Source organism: Mesoplodon densirostris, chromosome 4 (genome assembly GCF_025265405.1).
Source record: "Mesoplodon densirostris isolate mMesDen1 chromosome 4, mMesDen1 primary haplotype, whole genome shotgun sequence".
In the NCBI taxonomy this organism is placed as follows: Eukaryota; Metazoa; Chordata; class Mammalia; order Artiodactyla; family Ziphiidae; genus Mesoplodon; species Mesoplodon densirostris.
In genome coordinates this window covers 181,496,525-181,518,589 of record NC_082664.1, presented here as the reverse complement: position 1 = coordinate 181,518,589, position 22,065 = coordinate 181,496,525, and the positions used below count along the sequence as shown (strand labels likewise).

General features: G+C 39.5%; 1 protein-coding gene across 1 annotated transcript in view; it reads left to right on the top strand.

Moving 5' to 3' along the window:
- ZEB1 (zinc finger E-box binding homeobox 1) overlaps nt 1-9,789 on the top strand; it is a 201,760-nt gene extending 191,971 nt beyond the window's left edge. Inside the window, exons 7-9 of the mRNA XM_060097802.1 lie at nt 3,943-5,753; nt 7,572-7,752; nt 7,878-9,789. Coding sequence (XP_059953785.1) covers nt 3,943-5,753; nt 7,572-7,752; nt 7,878-8,434 — 2,549 coding nt within the window. The 3' untranslated portion in view covers nt 8,435-9,789. The remainder of the gene's footprint in view (nt 1-3,942; nt 5,754-7,571; nt 7,753-7,877) is intronic.
- The last annotated feature ends 12,276 nt before the right edge of the window (nt 9,790-22,065 follow it).

The following is a 22,065-nucleotide window of genomic DNA, read 5'->3' as shown; positions in this document are numbered from 1 at the left end:
ATTAACAAATTGAAGGAGAAAAACCATATGATCATCTCAATAGATGCAGAGAAAGCTTTCGACAAAAGTCAACACCCATTTATGATAAAAACCCTGCAGAAAGTAGGCATAGAGGGAACTTTCCTCAACATAATAAAGGCCACATATATGACAAACCCACAGCCAGCATCGTCTTCAATGGTGAAAAACTGAAACCATTTCCACTAAGATCAGGAACAAGACAAGGCTGCCCACTCTCACCACTCTTATTCAACATAGTTTTGGAAGTTTTAGACACAGCCATCAGAGAAGAAAAAGAAATAAAAGGAATCCAAATTGGATAAGAAGAAGTAAAGCTGTCACTGTTTGCAGATGACATGATACTTACATAGAGAATCCTAAAGATGCCACCAGAAAACTACTAGAGCTAATCAATGAATTTGGTAAAGTAGCAGGATACAAAATTAATGCACAGAAATCTCTGGCATTCCTATACACTAATGATAAAAAATATGAAAGTGAAATCAAGAAAACACTCCCATTTACCATGGCAACAAAAAGAATAAAATATCTAGGAATAAACCTACCTAAGGAGACAAAAGACCTGTATGCAGAAAATTATAAGACACTGATGAAAGAAATTAAAGATGATACAAATAGATGGAGAGATATACCATGTTCTTGGATTAGAAGAATCAACGTTGTGAAAATGACTCTACTACCCAAAGCAATCTACAGATTCAATGCAATCCCTATCACACTACCACTGGCATTTGTCACAGAACTAGAACAAAAAAATTCACAATTTGTATGGAAACACAAAAGACCCCAAATAGCCAAAGCAATATTGAGAACGAAAAACAGAGCTGGAGGAATCAGGCTCCCTGACTTCAGACTCTACTACAAAGCTACAGTAATCAAGACAGTATGGTACTGGCACAAAAACAGAAATATAGATCAATGGAACAGGATAGAAAGCCCAGAGATAAACCCACGCACATATGGTCACCTTATCTTTGATAAAGGAGGCAGGAATGTACAGTGGAGAAAGGACAGCCTCTTCAATAAGTGGGGCTGGGAAAACTCGACAGGTACATGTAAAAGTATGAGATTAGATCATTCCCTAACACCATACACGAAAATAAGCTCAAAATGGATTAAAGACCTAAATGTAAGGCCAGAAACTATCAAACTCTTAGAGGAAAGCATAGGCAGAACACTCTATGACATAAATCACAGCAAGATCCTTTTTGACCCAGCTCCTAGGGAAGTGGAAATAAAAACAAAAATAAACACATGGGACCTAATGAAACTTCAAAGCTTTTGCACAGCAAATGAAACCATAAACAAGACCAAAAGACAACCCTCAGAATGGGAGAAAATATTTGCAAATGAAGCAACTGACAAAGGACTAATCTCCAAAATTTATAAGCAGCTCATGCAGCTCAATAACAAAAAACAAACAACCCAATCCAAAAATGGGCAGAAGACCTAAATAGACATTTCGCCAAAGAAGATATACAGACTGCCAACAAACACATGATAGAATGCTCAACATCACTAATCATTAGAGAAATGCAAATCAAAACTACAATGAGATATCATCTCACACCAGTCAGAATGGCCATCATCAAAAAATCTAGAAACAATAAATGCTAGAGAGGGTGTGGAGAAAAGGGAACACTCTTGCACTCCTTATGGGAATGTAAATTGATACAGCCACTATGGAGAACAGTATGGAGGTTCCTTAAAAAACTAAAAATAGAACTACCATATGACCCAGCAATCCCACTACTGGGCATATACCCTGAGAAAACCATAATTCAAAAAGAGTCATGTACCAAAATGTTCACTGCAGCTCTATTTACAATAGCCCAGAGATGGAAACAACCTAAGTGTCCATCATCGGATGAATGGATAAAGAAGATGTGGCACATATATACAATGGAATATTACTCAGCCATAAAAAGAAACGAAACTGAGCTATTTGTAATGAGGTGGATAGACCTAGAGTCTGTCATACAGAGTGAAGTAAGTCAGAAAGAGAAAGACAAATACCGTATGCTAACACATATATATGGAATTTAAAAAAAAATGTCATGAAGAACCTAGGGGTAAAACGGGAATAAAGACACAGACCTACTTGAGAATGGACTTGAGGATATGGGGAGGGGGAAGGGTAAGCTGTGACAAAGCGAAAGAGAGGCATGGACATATATACACTACCAAACGTAAGGTAGATAGATAGTGGGAAGCAGCCGCAGAGCACAGGGAGATCAGCTCGGTGCTTTGTGACCGCCTGGAGGGGTGGGATAGGGAGAGTGGGAGGGAGGGAGATGCAAGAGGGAGGAGATATGGGAACATATGTATACGTATAACTGATTCACTTTGTCATAAAGCAGAAACTAACACACCATTGTGAAGCAATTATACTCCAATAAAGTTGTAAAAAAAATTTTTTTAAAGCAAAAAAAAAATTTCTGTGAAAATATAATGCACTTGTTTTAAAGTTTACAACACTGAAGTTATATTACTAGCAGAGCTTACACTGACTTTCTTGCTGCTTTCCTTTTAATTATTAAAAAGAAAGGGGGAATGTGTTGGGGGTGGTGGTGGTGGGATGAACTGGGTGATTGGGATTGACATGTATACATGTATAAAACAGATGCCTAATAAGAACCTGCTGTATAAAAAATAAATAAAATTCAAAAAGAAGAATAAAGCTGAATATACCAGAAACTAACACAACATTGCAAATCAACTATGCATCAATTTTTAAAAAAGTGGCTATAAACATCAAACAAAAGGGGTGGTGATAAAGAGCTTTAATTTTGCTACTGAGTAGATAATCAGCATCATCACATTTCATAATTTTCATAGCCATTCATTCATCTAAGAAGGTTTAAAGAGCATCTCTGTGAGCTGCTGAGCTGCACTGTAACAGGTGCAGGTAAACGGCCCACAACACCTGGAGTTTGCTACCTCCCTGAAAATGGGCATCAGTAACCTTTAAATTATAAATGATGAACTATAAGTTAAAGCAAAAGGAAAAAAGAAATAGGTTGTATGTAAATATTTCATGTAGCTCGGTGCTTCTCAAAATTTCCTGTCCAAGTATCCCTAGTGGCCAAGAAGCGTACATGCCTTGTGCCCTGGAAGGTTTAGGGAAGCAACGTAAAGGCCTCTGTAAGCAGGAAGCGTCTTCGGTTTGTTTCCTAACACTTCACAGAAACGTTGCATTTGTGCAACATAGTCTAATCTGTGTCTTAATATTTAAATGTTTTAAATTACCATAACCACTATCACTAAAATTGAAACTGTAAGATGCTTTTCATACCCAGTAAAACATTGCCTGATATATCCAGAAGTACATACATCCCAGTTTAATGAGCCAAGGCTTATAACAATACCTTGTATTTAAAGTTTTCTTCCCATTGAAAAAGATCTTTTCAAGGAAACCTGTGGATATGGGAAGGATAGATATTCATGACTCATACAGTTAAGGCGAGATGTTCATACATGTTAAGCCTTATGGGAGATTTACTTTTCTTTCCTCTAATATTAATTTCTCCTACAGATGGTTAAGTAGAACAAAATATAGAAAATTACATAAATTAGTGAAACAGGGTAAGAAAAAAATTACTTGAAAGAGTAGGATATAATTTTTTGGTATTTGAGAATGATTTGAACTTTTAAAAGTTTGCAGAAATGTTGGACACATACGCTGAGAAGATTCTTTAATTGGTTAGCATGTAGTTCAGACTCACATTTTACTGGTGTTTATGACATTTACATAGGTTTTGAACGTAAAGTGATGATTCTAAATAAAATTATATTACAAACATACATGGTAACCCCTTTTTAAATTTTAAAACTGCTTGTTTTAGGGAAAACATGGATACGTAAAAATTTATAATTTTTTATACTGTAATGTAATGAATGTCATTTTTTGTTGTTGTTTAGGAGAGAAGCCATATGAATGCCCAAACTGCAAGAAACGTTTTTCCCATTCCGGTTCCTATAGCTCACACATAAGCAGCAAGAAATGTATCAGCCTGATGCCTGTGAACGGGCGACCACGAACAGGGCTCAAGACCTCGCAGTGTCCCTCACCATCTCTCTCGGCGTCACCAGGCAGTCCCACGCGACCACAGATACGGCAGAAGATAGAGAATAAGCCCTTCCAAGAACAACTTTCCGTAAACCAAATCAAAACTGAGCCTGTGGATTATGAGTTCAAGCCCATAGTGGTTGCTTCAGGAATCAACTGTTCAACCCCTTTACAGAATGGGGTTTTCAGTGGTGGTGGCCCCTTACAGGCAACCAGTGCTCCTCAGGGTGTGGTGCAAGCCGTTGTTCTGCCAACGGTGGGGCTGGTGTCCCCCATCAGTATCAATTTAAGTGATATTCAGAATGTACTTAAAGTGGCAGTAGATGGTAATGTAATCAGGCAAGTGTTGGAGAATAATCAAGCCAATCTTGCATCCAAAGAACAAGAAACAATCAGCGCTTCATCCATCCAGCAAGGCGGCCATTCTGTTATTTCAGCCATCAGTCTTCCTCTGGTTGATCAAGATGGAACAACCAAAATCATCATTAACTACAGTCTTGAACAACCTAGCCAACTCCAAGTTGTTCCTCAGAATTTAAAAAAAGAAACTCCAGTCCCCGCCAACAGTTGCAAAAGTGAAAAGTTACCAGAAGACCTTACTGTTAAATCTGAGAAGGACAAAAGCTTTGAAGGAGGAGGGAGTGACGGCACTGGCCTCCTGTGTGACGACCGTCCCGGGGACGTCGGCGCGCTTCCGGAGCTCAAGCCCCATGGCCTGAAGCAGCCCGCCCAGCCCCATCTGCCCCCCTCACCAGGAGTCGCCAGGCCCGAGGCCTCCGCTCCCTCGGGGTCCGGAGATGGCAGTCTGTCGCCCAGTCAGCCGCCTTTAAAGAACCTCCTGTCTCTTCTGAAAGCATATTATGCTTTGAACGCACAGCCAAGTGCAGAAGAGCTCTCCAAAATTGCTGACTCGGTGAACCTACCGCCGGATGTAGTGAAAAAGTGGTTCGAAAAGATGCAGACGGGACAGACTTCAGTGCAGTCTTCTGAAGCATCTTCTCCCGAGCCAGGCAAAGCCAACATCCCTGCAAAGAGCGATGATGAGCCTCAACCCACAAACGCAGATGAATCCCAGGACGGCACAAGGAATCTCCAGAGTCCTCTGAAGATAACTAGCTCCCCCGTCCTACCAGTGGGCTCAGCGGTCAATGGTTCCAGAAGCAGCGCATCATCCCCATCCCCCCTCAACCTCTCCTCCTCCGGAAACGCACAGGGTTACTCGTACCCGGCAGAAGGGGCACAGGAAGAGCCCCAAGTCGAACCTCTTGATCTTTCACTACCAAAGCAACAGGGAGAGTTATTGGAAAGGTCAACTATCACTAGTGTTTACCAGAACAGTGTCTATTCTGTCCAGGAAGAACCCTTGAACTTGTCTTGTGCAAAAAAGGAGCCACAAAAGGATAGCTGTGTCACAGACTCAGAACCAGTTGTAAATGTAACCCCACCAAGTGCCAACCCCATAAATATTGCTATACCTACAGTCACTGCCCAGTTACCCACGATTGTGGCCATCGCCGACCAGAACAGCGTGCCGTGCTTGCGAGCGCTGGCGGCCAACAAGCAGACCATCCTGATCCCCCAGGTTGCGTACACATACTCGACTGCAGTCAGCCCCGCGGTCCAGGAAGCATCCCTGAAGGTGACCCAGTCCAACGGAAATCAGGTAAAGAATGCTCACACCCTCGACCTATTGGTCAATTGCTCATTTGACTTATTTCAGTGAATTTTTCTAATAAAAATCAGTCACGAGAGAGCCAAGCAGCGTGTTAAGCCGTCATTTTCGAAAGGAAATAGATGAATGTGTGCCTTAGTACTTTTCAATGGCAGTTTTGTTATTCTGCTGAGAAAAGGGTGGATGAATCTCAGTTAAATATTGACTGTTTGAAACTAGAGACAGAAGAGGAAAGTAAAACTGGAATGCTCACTGATCAGACTTCTGTTTTTATAGTTAGATTCCCAAAATTCGTAACTTTCTGTGTTGATTATGATCATTAGTAAATGAGGATTTGTTCACAGACATTTCACACCAGGCAAACTTAGCTTTCACTTTTTATGTGTTAACACCTCTGTTTATAAAAAAACCTTTAATTAAACAGAAATTAAGTATATAAAGAATTCATCTAGTGCATTCACTAATGATTTTATAAGCTGTAAACTAAATAGTGTTCAATCATAATGATATATGAGGAAATATACTCGTGAATCTATGTTTGCATTTTCCTCTTTAACTCCCCCCAAATCCATGACAGTTTTGATAGAACCATTTTGTGTGATTGTTGTGTGTCTCACTGTCCGGGCTTTTTCTATGTCACTGACCTTGATGTCTCTCCACTTTTTTCCATCAATTTCTGATTAAATTTATCCCTAGTATTCATTAGATTCAATCTTTTTCCCAAATATTTGCTATAAGTAGGTTCAGCTAAAATAATTACAGTATCCTGTTCAAGTGTGTTTTGCTGCTTTTTTCTCCTTAACTATATTGCTACCAATGGGCTTCCCATAATTGTGGTAACTCTTGAAAAAGTTTTCACATGGCTAAATTTCTAAGTCTAAATTTTGGGTGTATAAAACACTCTTCACACCTTTGAATAATAAACAGGGAACCACAAACATTTCAGTTAATCATCCAACTAGATCAAATAACGTTGAAAATAGAGTCCCTTTAGCACCATTAGCAGCTCACAAATGCCAGAAAAAGGTCGGCACTTCTCCCTCCTTACAAAGCCGTGAGAAATGTGGAAAACCTCTGAACTTGTAGATAATTTGTGAGTTTAGAATGGAAGACTTCAGAAAAGACGCAGGACCTTAGGGGCCCAATCCCACTACAGACTCCCTGAAGAATTATTTTACCGACAGGAGGCCCAAGTTTCCTCCCCAACCCTATCCCTAACCCGAAACTCTAAAGATTCATTGTCTGGCAAGTGTTCTTGTTTAAAAATGTAGACCCTCCTACATTGTTTTTCCATCTTGCTCCTTACAAAAGTGATAGGGAGACAATGGAGTTTAGTTCATGAAACTCTAAGATTCTGGAAGATACAATTTAAAGACCACTTTTAAAAAACAGAATCTTAATTTTTGCTTAGTGAAACCCAGAATGAAAAAGTGAAGGTAAGTGATGCAGTCAGAAATCTGTGATTGTTTAGCAAACTCGTAAGTTAAAACTTTCTGCCAATTTCTCATAAATTAATGATTCATATGGAACTAGGTGGACTGTGTTAGTACTGCGTTTTGTATTATTTCTTTTTCGTGTCCTTTCTTCTCGGTGCCAGCTGGCCCTGGGTTTGCTGCGGTTGTGGCTGTAGCGCCCCTCCCTTTTGTCTGTGTCAGCCCCACCTGTCACCTGGCCCTCCCCTTGGAGCCTGCTTTGGTCAAGTTGTTGAAAGTGTAAATCACAGTAGTTCTTTAATCTGTGCTTTTATTTATGTCTCTCGTTTATCTTGTAATTTTAAATGAAATTGTCCCACTTCGTTTTCTCCTTTAGGATGAAAGGCAAGACACTAGCTCAGAAGGAGTATCAAATGTAGAAGATCAGAATGACTCTGATTCCACGCCACCCAAAAAGAAAATGCGAAAGACAGAAAATGGAATGTATGCTTGTGATTTGTGTGATAAGATATTCCAGAAGAGTAGCTCGTTGTTGAGACATAAATACGAACACACAGGTATGTATGCTCATGAACCTGGCAGTTTTGGAAAAACAAATTTATAACCATTTCCATAACCTGAAGTGCCCCGAAGGCTATCTGCTTAATGCCATCTTATTACATAGCTGTACCCTTATTTTCAGGTAAAAGACCTCACGAGTGCGGCATCTGCAAAAAGGCGTTTAAACACAAGCATCACCTGATCGAGCACACGCGCTTGCATTCTGGGGAGAAGCCCTACCAGTGCGACAAGTGCGGGAAGCGCTTCTCCCACTCGGGCTCCTATTCCCAGCACATGAACCACCGCTACTCCTACTGCAAGAGGGAGGCCGAGGGGCCCGAGCCGGGGGCCGCGGGCCCCGGGGGCCCGTCCGCACACCACGCGGGGGCCCACGCCTCCCCCTCGCAGGGCGACTCAGACGAGAGGGAGAGCTCCACGCGGGAGGAGGATGAGGACAGTGACAAGGAGGAAGAGGAGGAGGAGGAGGAGAGGGAGACGGAGGACCTGCAGGAGGAAAAGGAAAGTGGAGGACCGCAGGCGGGGGAGGGGGAGGAGGGGGAGGGGCACGAGGGGGAGGAGGGAGCGAGCTCCGAAGGTGCGAGGGAGGGCACAGGGGCTGGAAGCCCAGCCCGCAGCTTAGAACACAAAGTCAGCCAGGGCGGCGGGCAGGTGTCTGAAGAGAAGACAAATGAGGCCTGATCGTTTTTCTAGAAAGAAAGAAAATTCTAATTGGTAATGAATTTTGTTCTATATTATACATGCTTTTCACGGAAACACAGTAACCTGTATACTGTGATTTCTGTTCACTACTGTGTAAAGTAAAAATTTAAAAAAATACAAAATACCAAAAAAAAAAAAACACACACACACACACAAAAATCCGGGTGTGCCTGAACCTCAGACCTAGTAATTTTTCATGCATTTTTCAAAGTTAGGAACAAGTTTGTAACATGAAGCAGATTAGAAAACTTAATGACTCAGAAAGCAAAGATGCAACAGGTTAAAGGAAACTGATTACTTAGATAAGCATCTGGCATTGTTTCATTTTATCAGTATTATCACTCTTATGTTGGTTTATTCTTAAGCTGTACAATTGGGAGAAATTTTATAATTTTTTATTGGTAAACATATGCTAAATCCGCTTCAGTATTTTATTATGTTTTTTAAAATGTGAGAACTTCTGCACTACAAAATTCCCTTCACAGAGAAGTATAATGCAGTTCCAAACCGTGCTAACTACCATTTCTAAATTCAATCTAGAAGGTAGTAACTTCTAATATTTAGATGTCATAGTAGAGCGTATTCTCATTTAAAGTGTATCGTTAGCCTTAAGAAAGCAGCCGATAGAAGAGCTGAAGTTTCTTACTCATGTGGTTTAAATGGAGTTGCAAAGATTGCCGTTGAGTTCTGATTGCAGGGACTAACAGTGTTGATACTGGTGAGGACAGCAGAGTCGTCAGATCAGTGTTCGTAATTGTGTTGGAGTACGTGGTAAACAAATATGAAGGATGTGATATGAAGCTTTGTATCTCCTTTGGCCTTAAGCAAGACCTGTGTGCTTTAAGTGCCATTTATCAGTATTTTCAAGGCTCTGACCAGCCTCCGTTCATGCGTGGCCTACAATAACTAGCATTTGTTGATTTGTTTCTTGTATCGAAATTCTAAAATAAAACTCAAAACCACTGACTCTGTCAGAGAAGCCAAACACTGGGACGTTTCACCCTTTAATAATTCCTCAGTATTCATTTTGTGTTAATTGACTTTCAGAATTTCTCTACAGAAATGAAAGGGAAATTTTCTAATCTGCTTTATCCATGTATTTGCATTTCAAACATGGACCTGCCATTGTTATTCGGCTCATAATTGTTTCCAAATGTTAGTTATTATGGACCCAGTTTATTAACAACATTAGCTGATTCTTACCTATCAGTATTATTTTATTTCTTTTAGTTTATAGATCTGTGCAACATTTTTGTACTGTATGTCTTCAAACCTGGCAGTATTAATACCCTTCTTAACTGACATATGTACTTTTAGTTTTAGAAAACTTTTATATTTATGTGTCTTATTTTTATATTTCTTTATTTATTACACAGTGTAGTGTATAATACTGTAGTTTGTATTAATACAATAATATATTTTAGTATGAAAATTTGGAAAGTTGATAAGATTTAAAGTAGAGATGCAATTGGTTCTCTTGCATTGAGATTTGATTTAACAGTGTTATGTTAACATTTATACTTGCCTTGGACTGTAGAACAGAATTTAAATGGGAATGTATTAGTTTTACAACTACAATCAAGTCATTTTACCTTTACCCAGTTTTTAATATAAAAACTCTTAAATTCTGAAATTCACTGTGTGACTAACAGCATGATGCTCTGCGGTTTTATTAAGAGATTAGTCTAACCATGAAGTCTCATTTCCTTATAAGCCAAGCTAGGGCAACCTTATATAAACAGTGCTGGGAACAACGTTTAACATTTTGTGCCAATTTGTTCCTGTATTCATGTATGTAAGTTACAAATCTGACTCTTCATTTTTAAGTTCCTTGTTACACCATGGTCATTTTCTAGTTTTTTACCAGACTCCCCCATCTCACAATAAAATGCATCAACAAGCCTGACTCACGTGCTGTCATTCTTTTAATCATTATCAAGATTTTCTTTGGAAAACTCTGTGACATACATGGGGGTATTATACCGTCATCCTGCGCTTGGTTTATCTTGGGCTGGGTCCGGGGAGACTGAATGGTGTAGACATTCCCCGCTAAATCGTGGATTTTCCTGCGGCTGGGTGTTTCTGGGAAGGTCAGAGGTGACAACTAACGAATGGCCTCCCCGGAGCTTTGCTTCCTCTTCCCGAAACCCTTCGCCCCTCACTCCTGATCCCGTGGCCTCTCACCCTTCGGGGGGCCTTGGTTAGGTGCCTTTCCTCTGGGCTCCCACAGCCCCTGTACCTGCCTCTTCACCTCAGCCCTTCTGCTGTGGCTCGCACCCCACCCACCAGGACGGGCCGTGGTGGCCGCTGGGTCACCCGCCCCAGTGCCCACCCGGCAGAGTGCCCGGCCCAAGTGCACGCAGCCACGTTGGTTGAACGAGAATATAATTTGCACGTTAACAGGGCTCAGCTGTGTCTTTCTTTACTACTCTTTTGCTTCTGTGTATGTTCAGTGATTTCAGCAATTTAATAATTTTTTTATTCAGGCCCTACTAAACACTAGACATAACAGACAAATAGTAAACCATACCTTTCCTATTGCCTTTCTACTCTGATGTGCGAGCTTATTTCTAGGTGTCGTCTTTCTGGTGCTTAACCCAGTGGTACATGACACAGGCATTCAAGGCCTCTGGTAGGAACTGATGGGACCCCTCCCCTTCTCACGGCCTCACGTTCCTGGGCGATCATTATAAGCATGGTGCCTCATTGCTTCTGTCACCGAGAAGAGCTACCCAATAAATAAATTCATTGTATAGGGTTAGAAAATAAGAATAAATAACCCTTCTGAGGAGACACTGGTACTATAATCCCTAAAGAGCAGCTCAAAGAAGGCAGGTGCTCGATACCTACGGAGAAACGGCTGAGAAAGGGATCCAGGTTCATCAGACAAGTGCTGAAAACGAAACCGTGTGAATGCCTCCCATCACTCCCCCAAGTCCCATGACAGCAAGAGTGTCATTTGTCCCTGACTTGTACCATGCACAGGTGCTTCACTGCTGTTGTCAAAGCTGATTTCACAAAAGCCTTGCAAGATTGAAAGACCATGTACCCATGAACACAGACGTATTAAGTAGCAGAATAAAGACTGGAACATGGGTCCACCTGACTCTAAGAGCCACGCCCTTAACTAGCCAGCCTCACATCTCACTTAAGAGTAGCGTACACCATCTACATGTAAACTCAATCCTGGCCTTAAGTAACATGAGTAGAAAATGTCAGCAAGACCAATATACATCTTATAATATGGTGAAAAAGAAAAGCAAGGGCAAGGGTTTTTCAAATCTGTGCAAACGTAAAATTAGCCTTGAAAACGTGAAAATGCAAACTCAGAACAGATCTCTTAAGATCAATTAGAACAACCACAATATGGTCTTTGTCTTCTGAACCTAAAAAAAAGCATGAATTCCTCTGTTCTAGTGAACAAATACATTCCACTCAACAATACACATTTTTCCCAACAACACATGGGACATTCATGAAGAGAAACCATCTTATGGGCCATAAAACAACCCTCAAATTCAAAAGAATTGCAAACAAAGTGGTTTTTCTCTGACTACAAAATAATTAAACTAGAAATCAGTAACAGATACATCTGGAAAATCCGCCCCCCTCCGCAAAACTACTGGAAATTAGACAACACATTTCTAAGTAAATTATGACCATTATAAATTATGAAGAACAAAGTAAAAATGAAAATGCAACATCAGAAGTTGCAGTGTGCAGTAAAGCAGTGCATGTAAGAAAAGTTATAACATTAAACACTTTTATTAGAAAAAAATAGAAGGTGCAGTCATCTAAGCTTCCACCTTAAGAAATTAGGAGAAGAATAAAATTAAACCCAAGCCAAGCAGAAAGGAGGCAATAGTAAAAGACAGAAGTCGATGGCATAGAAAACAAAAACAATTGAGTAAACAATGAAATCAGAATCTGATTCTTTGAAAAAATTAATACAATTGATAAACCTCTAGCCAGATAGATCAAAGAATAAAAGAAAGGAGACAAATCACCAAGAACGAGAGAGAAGATCTTCTTGCAGATTCTACAGGGTAAAAGGATGAAAAGGAAGTATTATGAACTTTATGCCAATGAATTTGACAACTTTGATGACAATGTCATGTCCAAAATACCAAAACTCACTAAAGGAGAAACAGATAACCTGATTAGTCCAATCACAAAGAAATTTCTAGTTAAAAATATTCCCACAAAGAAGACTCCAAGCCCAGATGGCTTCACTGGTGAATTCTACCAAGAATTTACAGAAGTTATTGTACCAATTCTACACAAACTCATCCAGAAAATAAAAGAGGAAAACACTTCCCACCTTAGTCTGTGAAGCAGCATTAACCTGACAGGAAAACCAGACAATGATATTACAAGAAACAAAAACTACACACTAATAGCTCCCTGGATGTAGATGCAAAAATCCTTGACAAGATATTAGAAAATCATTTTGAATAGTTTATCAAAAGGAAAGTACATTACAACTAAGTGGAATTTATCCCAGGACTGCAAGGTTGTTTTTGGAGTCAAAAACCACCTTGTAAACCAGAAATTTACATAGTTTTTACATATTTACATCATAGTTACAGAGCAAAAAGAAAAACTATATATCACCTTAACAGGTGTACAAAAAGCATCTGACTAAATTCTACACCAAGTCATACAAGTTCTTGGCAACCTAGGAATAGAAGGGGGTTTCTTCAACCTGATGGCACATGCAAAAAAAAACCTATAGTTAATAATTTTGAAAAATTAAACGCTTTCTTCCTAAAATTATTAACAAGGCAATAATGTCTGCTCTCACCCTTTTATTAAGCATTGTACTGGAGGTCCCACGAGGTGCAACATGACAAGAAAAATGAAAGGCATACAGATTGGGGAAAAAAAAGAAGTAAAACTTTTTATTTGCAGACAGCTTGGTTGTCTATGTTGAAAAAAAAAGAATTTACAAAAAAGCAACTAGAAAAGGTGAGAGCAAGGTTGCAGGATATAAGTAAGGTCATTATGCAAAAATCTATCATTCTTATGGTAGGGGTAAATGGAAATTTAATTTTTTAATGTATGAAATATTTAGGGATAATTTAGCAAACTACAGGCAAAACCTAGGCACTGAAACATACAAAACCCAGCTGAAAGAAATTAAAGGTACAATGAAAATGAAAAGATATTCCATGTTTATTGATCAGAGGATTCAATGTCATTGCTGCGTCAATCCTCCCCAAATTTATCTATTTTTAAAAATTTTTTTCAAATTTATTTATTTATGTTTGTCTGTTGGGTCTTCGTTGCTGTGTGTGGTTTTTCTCTAGTTGCGATGAGCGGGGGCTACTCTTCGTTGCAGTGCATGGGCTTCTCATTGTTGTGGCTTCTCGTTGCGGAGCAAGGGCTCTAGGCACGTGGGTTTCAGTAGTTGTGGCACACGGGCTCAGTAGTTGTGGCTCACGGGCTTAGCTGCTCCGCGGCATGTGGGATCTTCCCGGACCGGGGATCAAACTTGTGTCCCCTGCATTGGCAGGCAGATTCTTAACCACTGTGCCACCAGGGAAGTCCCTATCCTCCCCAAATTTATCTATTGATTCAACACAATTCCAGTGAAAATTGCAGCCACATACTTGTAGAAACTGACAGGCTTGTTCAACATTTATATGGAAATGCAAAAGACTTCAAGTAAGAAAAAAATTTTGGAAAAGAATAAAGTTGGAGGACTTAGACTACCTGATTTCTAGTGTTACTATAAAGCTACAGTAGTTAATACAGGGTTGTACTGAATGGACAATACAGGGTTGTATAAGAATGGACATATCAATCAAGAATACAGAATTAAGAGTTAGGAGGAGATCCACATATTCATAGTCAATTGATTTTTGTCATAGGTGCCAAGATAATCCAATGGTTAACTGATCAACTTTTAAAATGTACTGCTGATAAGATATCCACATGCAGGAAAATGAACTCGATCCTGATGTCACACCATACATAGAAATTGTTTCAAACTGGATTGCATACTTAAATATAAGAGCTAAAATTATAAATATTTTGGAAGAAAACAAATTCTTTGTGACCTTCGATTAGGCAAAGATTTCCTAGATAAGATACAAAAAGGATGAATGAGTCATAGAGGAAAAGAATTGATGAATTAAAATTTATGAAAACTTTAAAATTTTGCTCTCTAAAAGATACTGTCAAGAAAATCAAGAGGGAAGACATAGACTTCTTCAAGAGGGAGAAAATATTTGCACACATATATCTATATACCCGAGAAATGAAAACGTGTCTACACAAAAACATGTACACAATGTTCATAGTAGCATTACTTATAATAGCTAGAAAGTGGAAACAGTCCTAACGTCAATCAACTAATGAACAGATAAATGTGGTATATCCATACAACAGAATATTATTTCATAGTAAAAAGGAATGAAGTATTGATGCATGCTACAACATGGATGGACCTTGAAGACCTTACCCTAAGTGAAAGAAGCTAGTCACAAAAGATAAAATATTCTGTTATTCCATCATATGAAATATCCAAAATAGGCAAACCTAAAGAGACAGGAAGTAGATTAGGGCTGGGGGTGGGGAGAGAATGGATACTGACTGCTAACAGGTATGGGTTTCTTTTGGGGACAGTCAAAAGTTCCAAATTACACTGTGGTGATATTGGCATAACTGTGAATATACAAAAACCATAAAATTGTACATTCTAAATGGGTTGCTTTATGGTATGTGAACTATATCTCAACAAAACTTAAAATATGTGTATATATATTAATAAGACAGCCCAATTTTTTTTTATGGGACAAAAGATTTGAACAGATACTTTACCAAAGAAGACATAAGAATGGGAAGGGATCACATGGAAAGCTCATCAACATCATCAGGCATTAGGGGAGGCAAAGTAAAGCCACATGTGCTACCACTACACACCCAAGAGAATGGCCGAAATTTAACACTATCAGTAATACCAAATACTGCACAGGCTATAGAGCAACTGGAACTCTCAAACATTGCTGGTGGGAATTTAAAACAGTACAACCGGGCTCCCCTGGTGGCGCAGTTGTTGAGAGTCCGCCTGCCAATGCAGGGGACATGGGTTCGTGACCCGGTCTGGGAAGATCCCATATGCTGTGGAGCAGCTAGGCCCATGAGCCGTGGCCGCTGAGCCTGTGCGTCCGGAGCCTGTGCTCCGCAATGGGAGAGGCCACAACAGTGAGAGGCCCACATACCGCAAAAATAAAATAAAATAAAATAAAATAAAATAAAACAGTACAACCACTTTAGAAAATAGTTTGTCGGTGTCTTATAAAGTTAAACACATACTTAATATACAACCTTGAAAGCCCACTCCTTGGTATTTACCCAAGATAAATGAAAATATATGTCCACTCAAAAACTGTATTAAAATGTTCATAACAGTTTTAGTCATAATAGCCAAACTGGAGATAACCCAAATATCTATCAACCAGGGAAATAAACAAACTGCAGATTTTCCACACACGGGAATAAGTAACGCATAAGCAATAAGTAACATATAACAACACGGATGAATCTGAAAAGCAGATATGCAAAGTATAACATGAAGTGTGGTGGCCACACAGGTATACACCTTTGTAAAAACTGTAAAAATTATCCTTTTTGATGCCAATCTCACACAACCTCCATTTCCTTTATTAATTAAAAGATCAAAACAACAGGTAGTAAGCGCTGTCCTTGTGTCCTAAGTATATATTTGAGTTGTGTTGCAGTAACTCAGTATTTCTATTATTGGATTAGGTTTCTTCTTTCAGTCTTAAAGTACTAGAAGGTGGGAAGGGGACTATCTCTTAAACACAGACATATTCAAGGCAAATTGCAAGTTAGAAGTTTTTATAAATCATCTGGAGCTTCAGAAAACACTATATTCTATTATTATTACTTTGGGGCTTGTATATTCTTTTTTATTGCGGTAAAATATATACAATATAAAATTTACCATTTTAACCATATTTAAGTGTACAATTCACTGGCATTAAGTACATTCACAATGTTGTACAACCATCACCACTATCCATTTTTCATCATCGCAAACAGAAACTCTGTACCCAAAAGTCCTCATCCCTCCCTGTCCCCAGCCTCTTTAACCTCTATTATACTTTGTTATATTTTCCATCTCTATGAATTGGTCTACATACTTCATATGAGTGGAATCACACAGTGTTTGTCCTTTTATGTCTGGCTTGTTTCACTTAGCATAAAGCCCTCAAGGTTCATCTATGCTGTAGTATGTATCAGAACTGCATTCCTTTTCAAGGCTAAATAATAGTCCCTTGTATGTATATGTTACATCTTGTTTATCCACTCATCTATTGACAGACATCTAGTTGTTTCCGCCTTCTGGCTATTGTGAATCATGCCCCATCAACACCGACTTACAAGTATCTCTTTGAGCTCCTGCTTTCAATTCTTTTGGGTGTATACCTAGAAGTGGAATTGCTGGATCAAATGGCCATTCTAAGCTAAACTTTTTGAGTAGCTACCAAACTGTCTTCCACAGTGGTACACCATTTTATATTCCACCAGCAAAGCACAAGCATTTCAATTTCTCCATGTCCTTGCCAACACTTGTTATTTTGTTTTGTGTTTGATAATACTTATTCCAATAAATAATACTTATTTCTTCCAGTCAGACAGACCTAGGTTTAAATCTCAGAATGTTAGGAGTCACTTCTCAGATTCTTCATTTATAAAATGTATTTAATATGCTCCCTCGTGAGGATTAAATGAGAAAATGTGTACAAATGTTTCAAGCATATGCACACATAGTAGGTGCTTAATAAATAGAAGATTTTCTCTCCTAACTATTCATCTTCATGTACTGCACATTAATTTTCCTTAAGTACAGCTCTGATTATAGCTCCCTGTTCATGTATGACCACTGCCTATGGAGTAAAAGCCAAATTCCTGAGCAGTTACACCTTAATTTCCCCTAATATAATTAGCAGCTCGTATTTACTGAGCACTTACTTTATGTCAGACACTGGGATACTTGTATTATACTTATAAACTGTTTAATCCTCATAATGACACTATGAGATAGGCCCTGTGGTATAAGAAAAATGTACATATTGGGGAAGGGTTCTGGGAAGATGGTCGAGTAGGCAGCACCAGGCCCCGTCTCCCCACCTAGACAACAGTTACCTACGCAGAATGTGTCTGATGTAACTATTTTGGTACCCTGGGCACTAGTGTCCAAGGGAAAACTTGGAGAGTCAATTGAAGCTCATTTTGGTCAATTTCCAAAGTTAATATTTGGTCAACAGGAGCAGCTACCTATCCCCCAACCCCAGCCTGTGAAAGGCATCTGCCCACGTGTCGCTGGAGTATCTTGCACACGGTGTGCAGGATCCAGGGTGGGCACAAAGGACCCTGTGCTCCAAATAGCAGACACCTGTGCTCTGTTCGCTGATTCCTGCTTCTGATCACAGAGGCGGCAGCCACTGTTGTTACTCCTCCCCCAACTGTCACAAGCCCCTCTCCTTCCGGACGAAGTGACTTCCATCCCCCATTCATTTTTCACTTTAGGAGCCAGACCTTAGGATATTCAAAAACAACTAATATATGGGGAAGATTAGAAAGTGACTGCACATGCCCAGGACAAGGCTCAGAAAAGACTTGAGAAAAACCTTAAGTTTAGACCTCAGACCAATCCCTGGCTCAGAGACAGATTATAAAAATAAAACAGTAACAAACAGCAAACCCTGGGGAAAGGGGAGAATCTGCTTTCCAGAGTTACTGCATCATTAGATTCAAACGTCTAGTATTCTACAACAACGACAACAGCAAAAATCACAAGGCATAGAAACAGGAAAGTGTGGCTCATTCAAAAGAAAAAATAAATCAACGTAACTGTCCCTGAGAAAGACCTGATGGCAAATCTACTAGACAGAGATGTTAAAACAACTGTCTTAAAGATGCTCAAAGAATTAAAGGATGATGTGGAGAAAGCCAAGAAAACAAACTGTGAACAAAATGGAAATATTAATAAAGATGTAGAAAACCTAAAAAGAAACCAAAAAGAAATTCTGGAGCTGAAAAGAACAATAACAAATTTAAAACTTCACTAGGGACACTCAAAAACAGATGTGAGCAGGCAGAAGAAGAATTAGCAAACTTGAAGATAGGGCAACAGAAGTTTTCAAGTCTGTAGAACAGAAAGAAACGAAATTGAAAAAAGGTGAACAGAGCCTAAGGGACCTGTGGGACACCACCAAGTGGACCAACATAATAGGCATCATGGGAATCCCAAAAGGAAAAGAGAGGGAAGAGGCAGAGAGAATAGTTGAAGAAATAATGGCTGAAAACTTCCCAAACTTGATGAAAGACAAGAGTATAAACATCCAAGATGGTCAGTAATCTCCAAGTAAGATGAACTCAGAGACCTACACCAAGACACATTATAATCAATCTATCAAAAAACAAAGACAAAGAAAGAATCTTGAAAGTATGTAGAAAGAGGCAAATCATCACATACAAGGGACCCTCAATAAGATCATCAGGAGATTTCTCATCAGAAGCTTTATGGAACAGAAGACAGTGGGCTGATATATTCAAAGTGCTAAAAGAAAAAACTGTCAGCCAAGAATCCTATACCCTGAAAAACTGTCTTTAAAAATGAAGAAGACATTAAGACATTCCCAGATAAACAAAAGCTGAGGGAGTTCTTCACCATTAGACCTGCCCTGCAATAAATGCTCAAGGGAGTCCTGCAAGGTGAAATGAAAGGATACTACATGGTAACTTGAAGCTGCATGGAGAAATGAACATCTCAATTAAAGTAACAAATGGGAAATTATAAAAGCTAGTAGTAATGTAACAATGATTTGTTACTGCACTTTTCATTTTCTACACGGTGTAAGAAATTAACACATTTAAAGAAAAAATTATTAGTGTAAAAGCTAATTAATATTACTGTAACTTTGGTTTGTAACTCCAAATCTTCTTTTCCACATAATATAAAGGACTAATGCATTTAAAATAATTATCAGTTTATGTTTGGGGGCATACAATGCATAAAGACGTAATTCTGTGACATCAACAACCAAAAAAGCTGGGGACAGAGCTGTAAAGGAGCAGTGTTTGTATGTTAATAAAGTGAAGTTGGTGTAACTTTAGAATGTTAAATGTAATCCCCATGGTAACCACAAAGAAAATAGCTATAGAATATACATAAAAGGAAATGAGAAAGGAATTTAAACATTTCACTACAAAAAATCAACTAAACATGGAAGATGACAAGAATGTAGCAAATTGGGGGGGAAGCTATAAAGCATATAGAAAACAATGACAGAAGTAAGCCCCTCCTCATAAGTAATTATTTTAAATATAAATGGATTAAATTCACAAATCAAGAAACAGATATTGGCATGTGTATAAAAACACACGCTCCAACTATATGCTGTCTACAGGATAATCATCTGAGATCCAAAGACACAAACAGGTTGAAAGTGAAAAGATGGAAAAGGATATTATGTGCAAACAGTAACCCAAAGGGAGCAGGGGATAGGGCTATAGTAATATCAGACAAAATAGACTTTAAATCATAAAAGCTTATAAGAGACAAAGAATGACATTACATATTATAAAACGTTTAATACAGCAAGAAGGTACAGCAATTACCAACATTTATATACCAAATGATAGCCCATCAAAATAAATGAAGCAAAACGTGACAGAACTAAAGGAAGCAATAGAGAGCTCCATCATAATAGCTGGAGACTTCAATGCTCCACTCTCAAGAGTGGATAAAATAACCAGACAGAAGATAAGTCAGGAAACGGAAGACAACACAATAAACCAACTCGTCTAACAGACATACACAGAACACTCTACCCAACAACAACAGAATAAATATTTTTCTCAGGTACACATAGGACGTTCTCCAGGATACACCATCTGTTAGGCCACAAGTTAAGTCTCAGTACATTTTAAAATATAGATATTATACAAAGGATCATCTCTAACCACAACAGGATGAAAGTTCGAAATCAGTAACAAAAAAATTGGAAAACTCAAAATTTTAGAAATTAAGCAATATGCTCTTACACAATTAATGGATCAAAAAAAGAAATCACAAAGCAAATGAGAAAATACTCAGAGATGAGTAAAACTGAGAACACGATGGAGGTGTGGCCAAGATGTGGAGTAGGAAGACCCTGAGCTCACCTCCTCCCACGAGCATGTGAAAACTACAACTATGTACAGAGCAACTATCTATGAGAACAACCTGAAGACCAGCAGAAAAGATTTTCCACAACTAAAGATACAAAGAAGGAACCACAATGAGATAGTTAGGGATGGTAGAGATACACGATGATCTGACCCACACCCCCCAGGTAGGCAACCCACAATGGGAGGATCATCACAACTGCACGTTCTTCCCAAAGAGTGAGGGGTCTGAGCCCCACACCAGGCTTCCCAGCCTGGAGGTCCTGCACCAGGAAAACAAGATCCCAGAATGTGTGGCTTTGAAAGGCAACAGGGCTTGTGCATGGGAGAGCCAGAGGAATCTAGGAAACAGAGTCTCTTAAAGGGCACACAGTAAATCTCACACAATGCAAGTCCCAGCGCAGAGGCAGTAATCTGAAGGGAGTCTGGGTCAAACCCACTTGTTGATCATGGAGAGGCAGGAGGCAACTAATGCCCCCTGGGGACACAGACACTGGCAGCAGCCATTTTGGGGAGGCTCGTTCTACCACCAGGACACTGGTGCTAACAAGCACCATTTTGGAACCCTCCCTCTAGCCTATTACCAGCACACTGACATCAGCCCCAGGACACCCACCCGCGGGCTGGCATCAGTCCCAGGACCCCTCAGGACTGGCAGCCAGCCACCCAGGGGTTAGGCTCCACCCACCAGCAGGCCAGCACCAGCTCTGCCCCCGCCGTGCCATGCAGCCAACTGGGCCAGGACTCAGGCCCACCGACCAGTGTGTCCACCGTCGTCAAACCAACCACAACGTAACAGTCTACACAGCCTACGTGAGGTGACCAGAGGGGAGTGTGCTGCTGGGCCCCACAGAACATCTTCTACATAAGGCAATTTCTTCTAGATTAGGAAACGTAACTGGATTACAAATACACAGAAATAAACACAGAATTAGGCAAAATGAGGAGACAGAGGAGTGTGTTCCAAATGAAGGAACAAGACAAAGATGAGAAAGAGAACTAAGTGACATGGAGACAAGCAATCTACCTGACAAGGAGGTCAAGGTAACGAACATAAAGATGCTCAATGAACTCAGGAGAAGACTGGATGGACACGGTGAGAAGTTTAAAAAAGTTAGAAAGTAAAAAGAAGAACCAAACAGAGCTAAAGAACACAATAATTGAAATAAAAAAGTACAATAGAAGGAATCAACAGTAGATTAGATGACACAGGGGAACGGACCAGTGAACTGGAAGATGGTAGTGGAAATCACCCAAGCTGAACAGAAAAAAGAAAAAAAGAATTTAAAAAAATGAGGATACTTTCTATGACAAAGTAGGATACAATGGAGAAAAGACAGCCTCTTCAGTAAGTGGTGCTGGGAAAACTGGACAGCTACATGTAACAGAACGAAATTTGAACACTC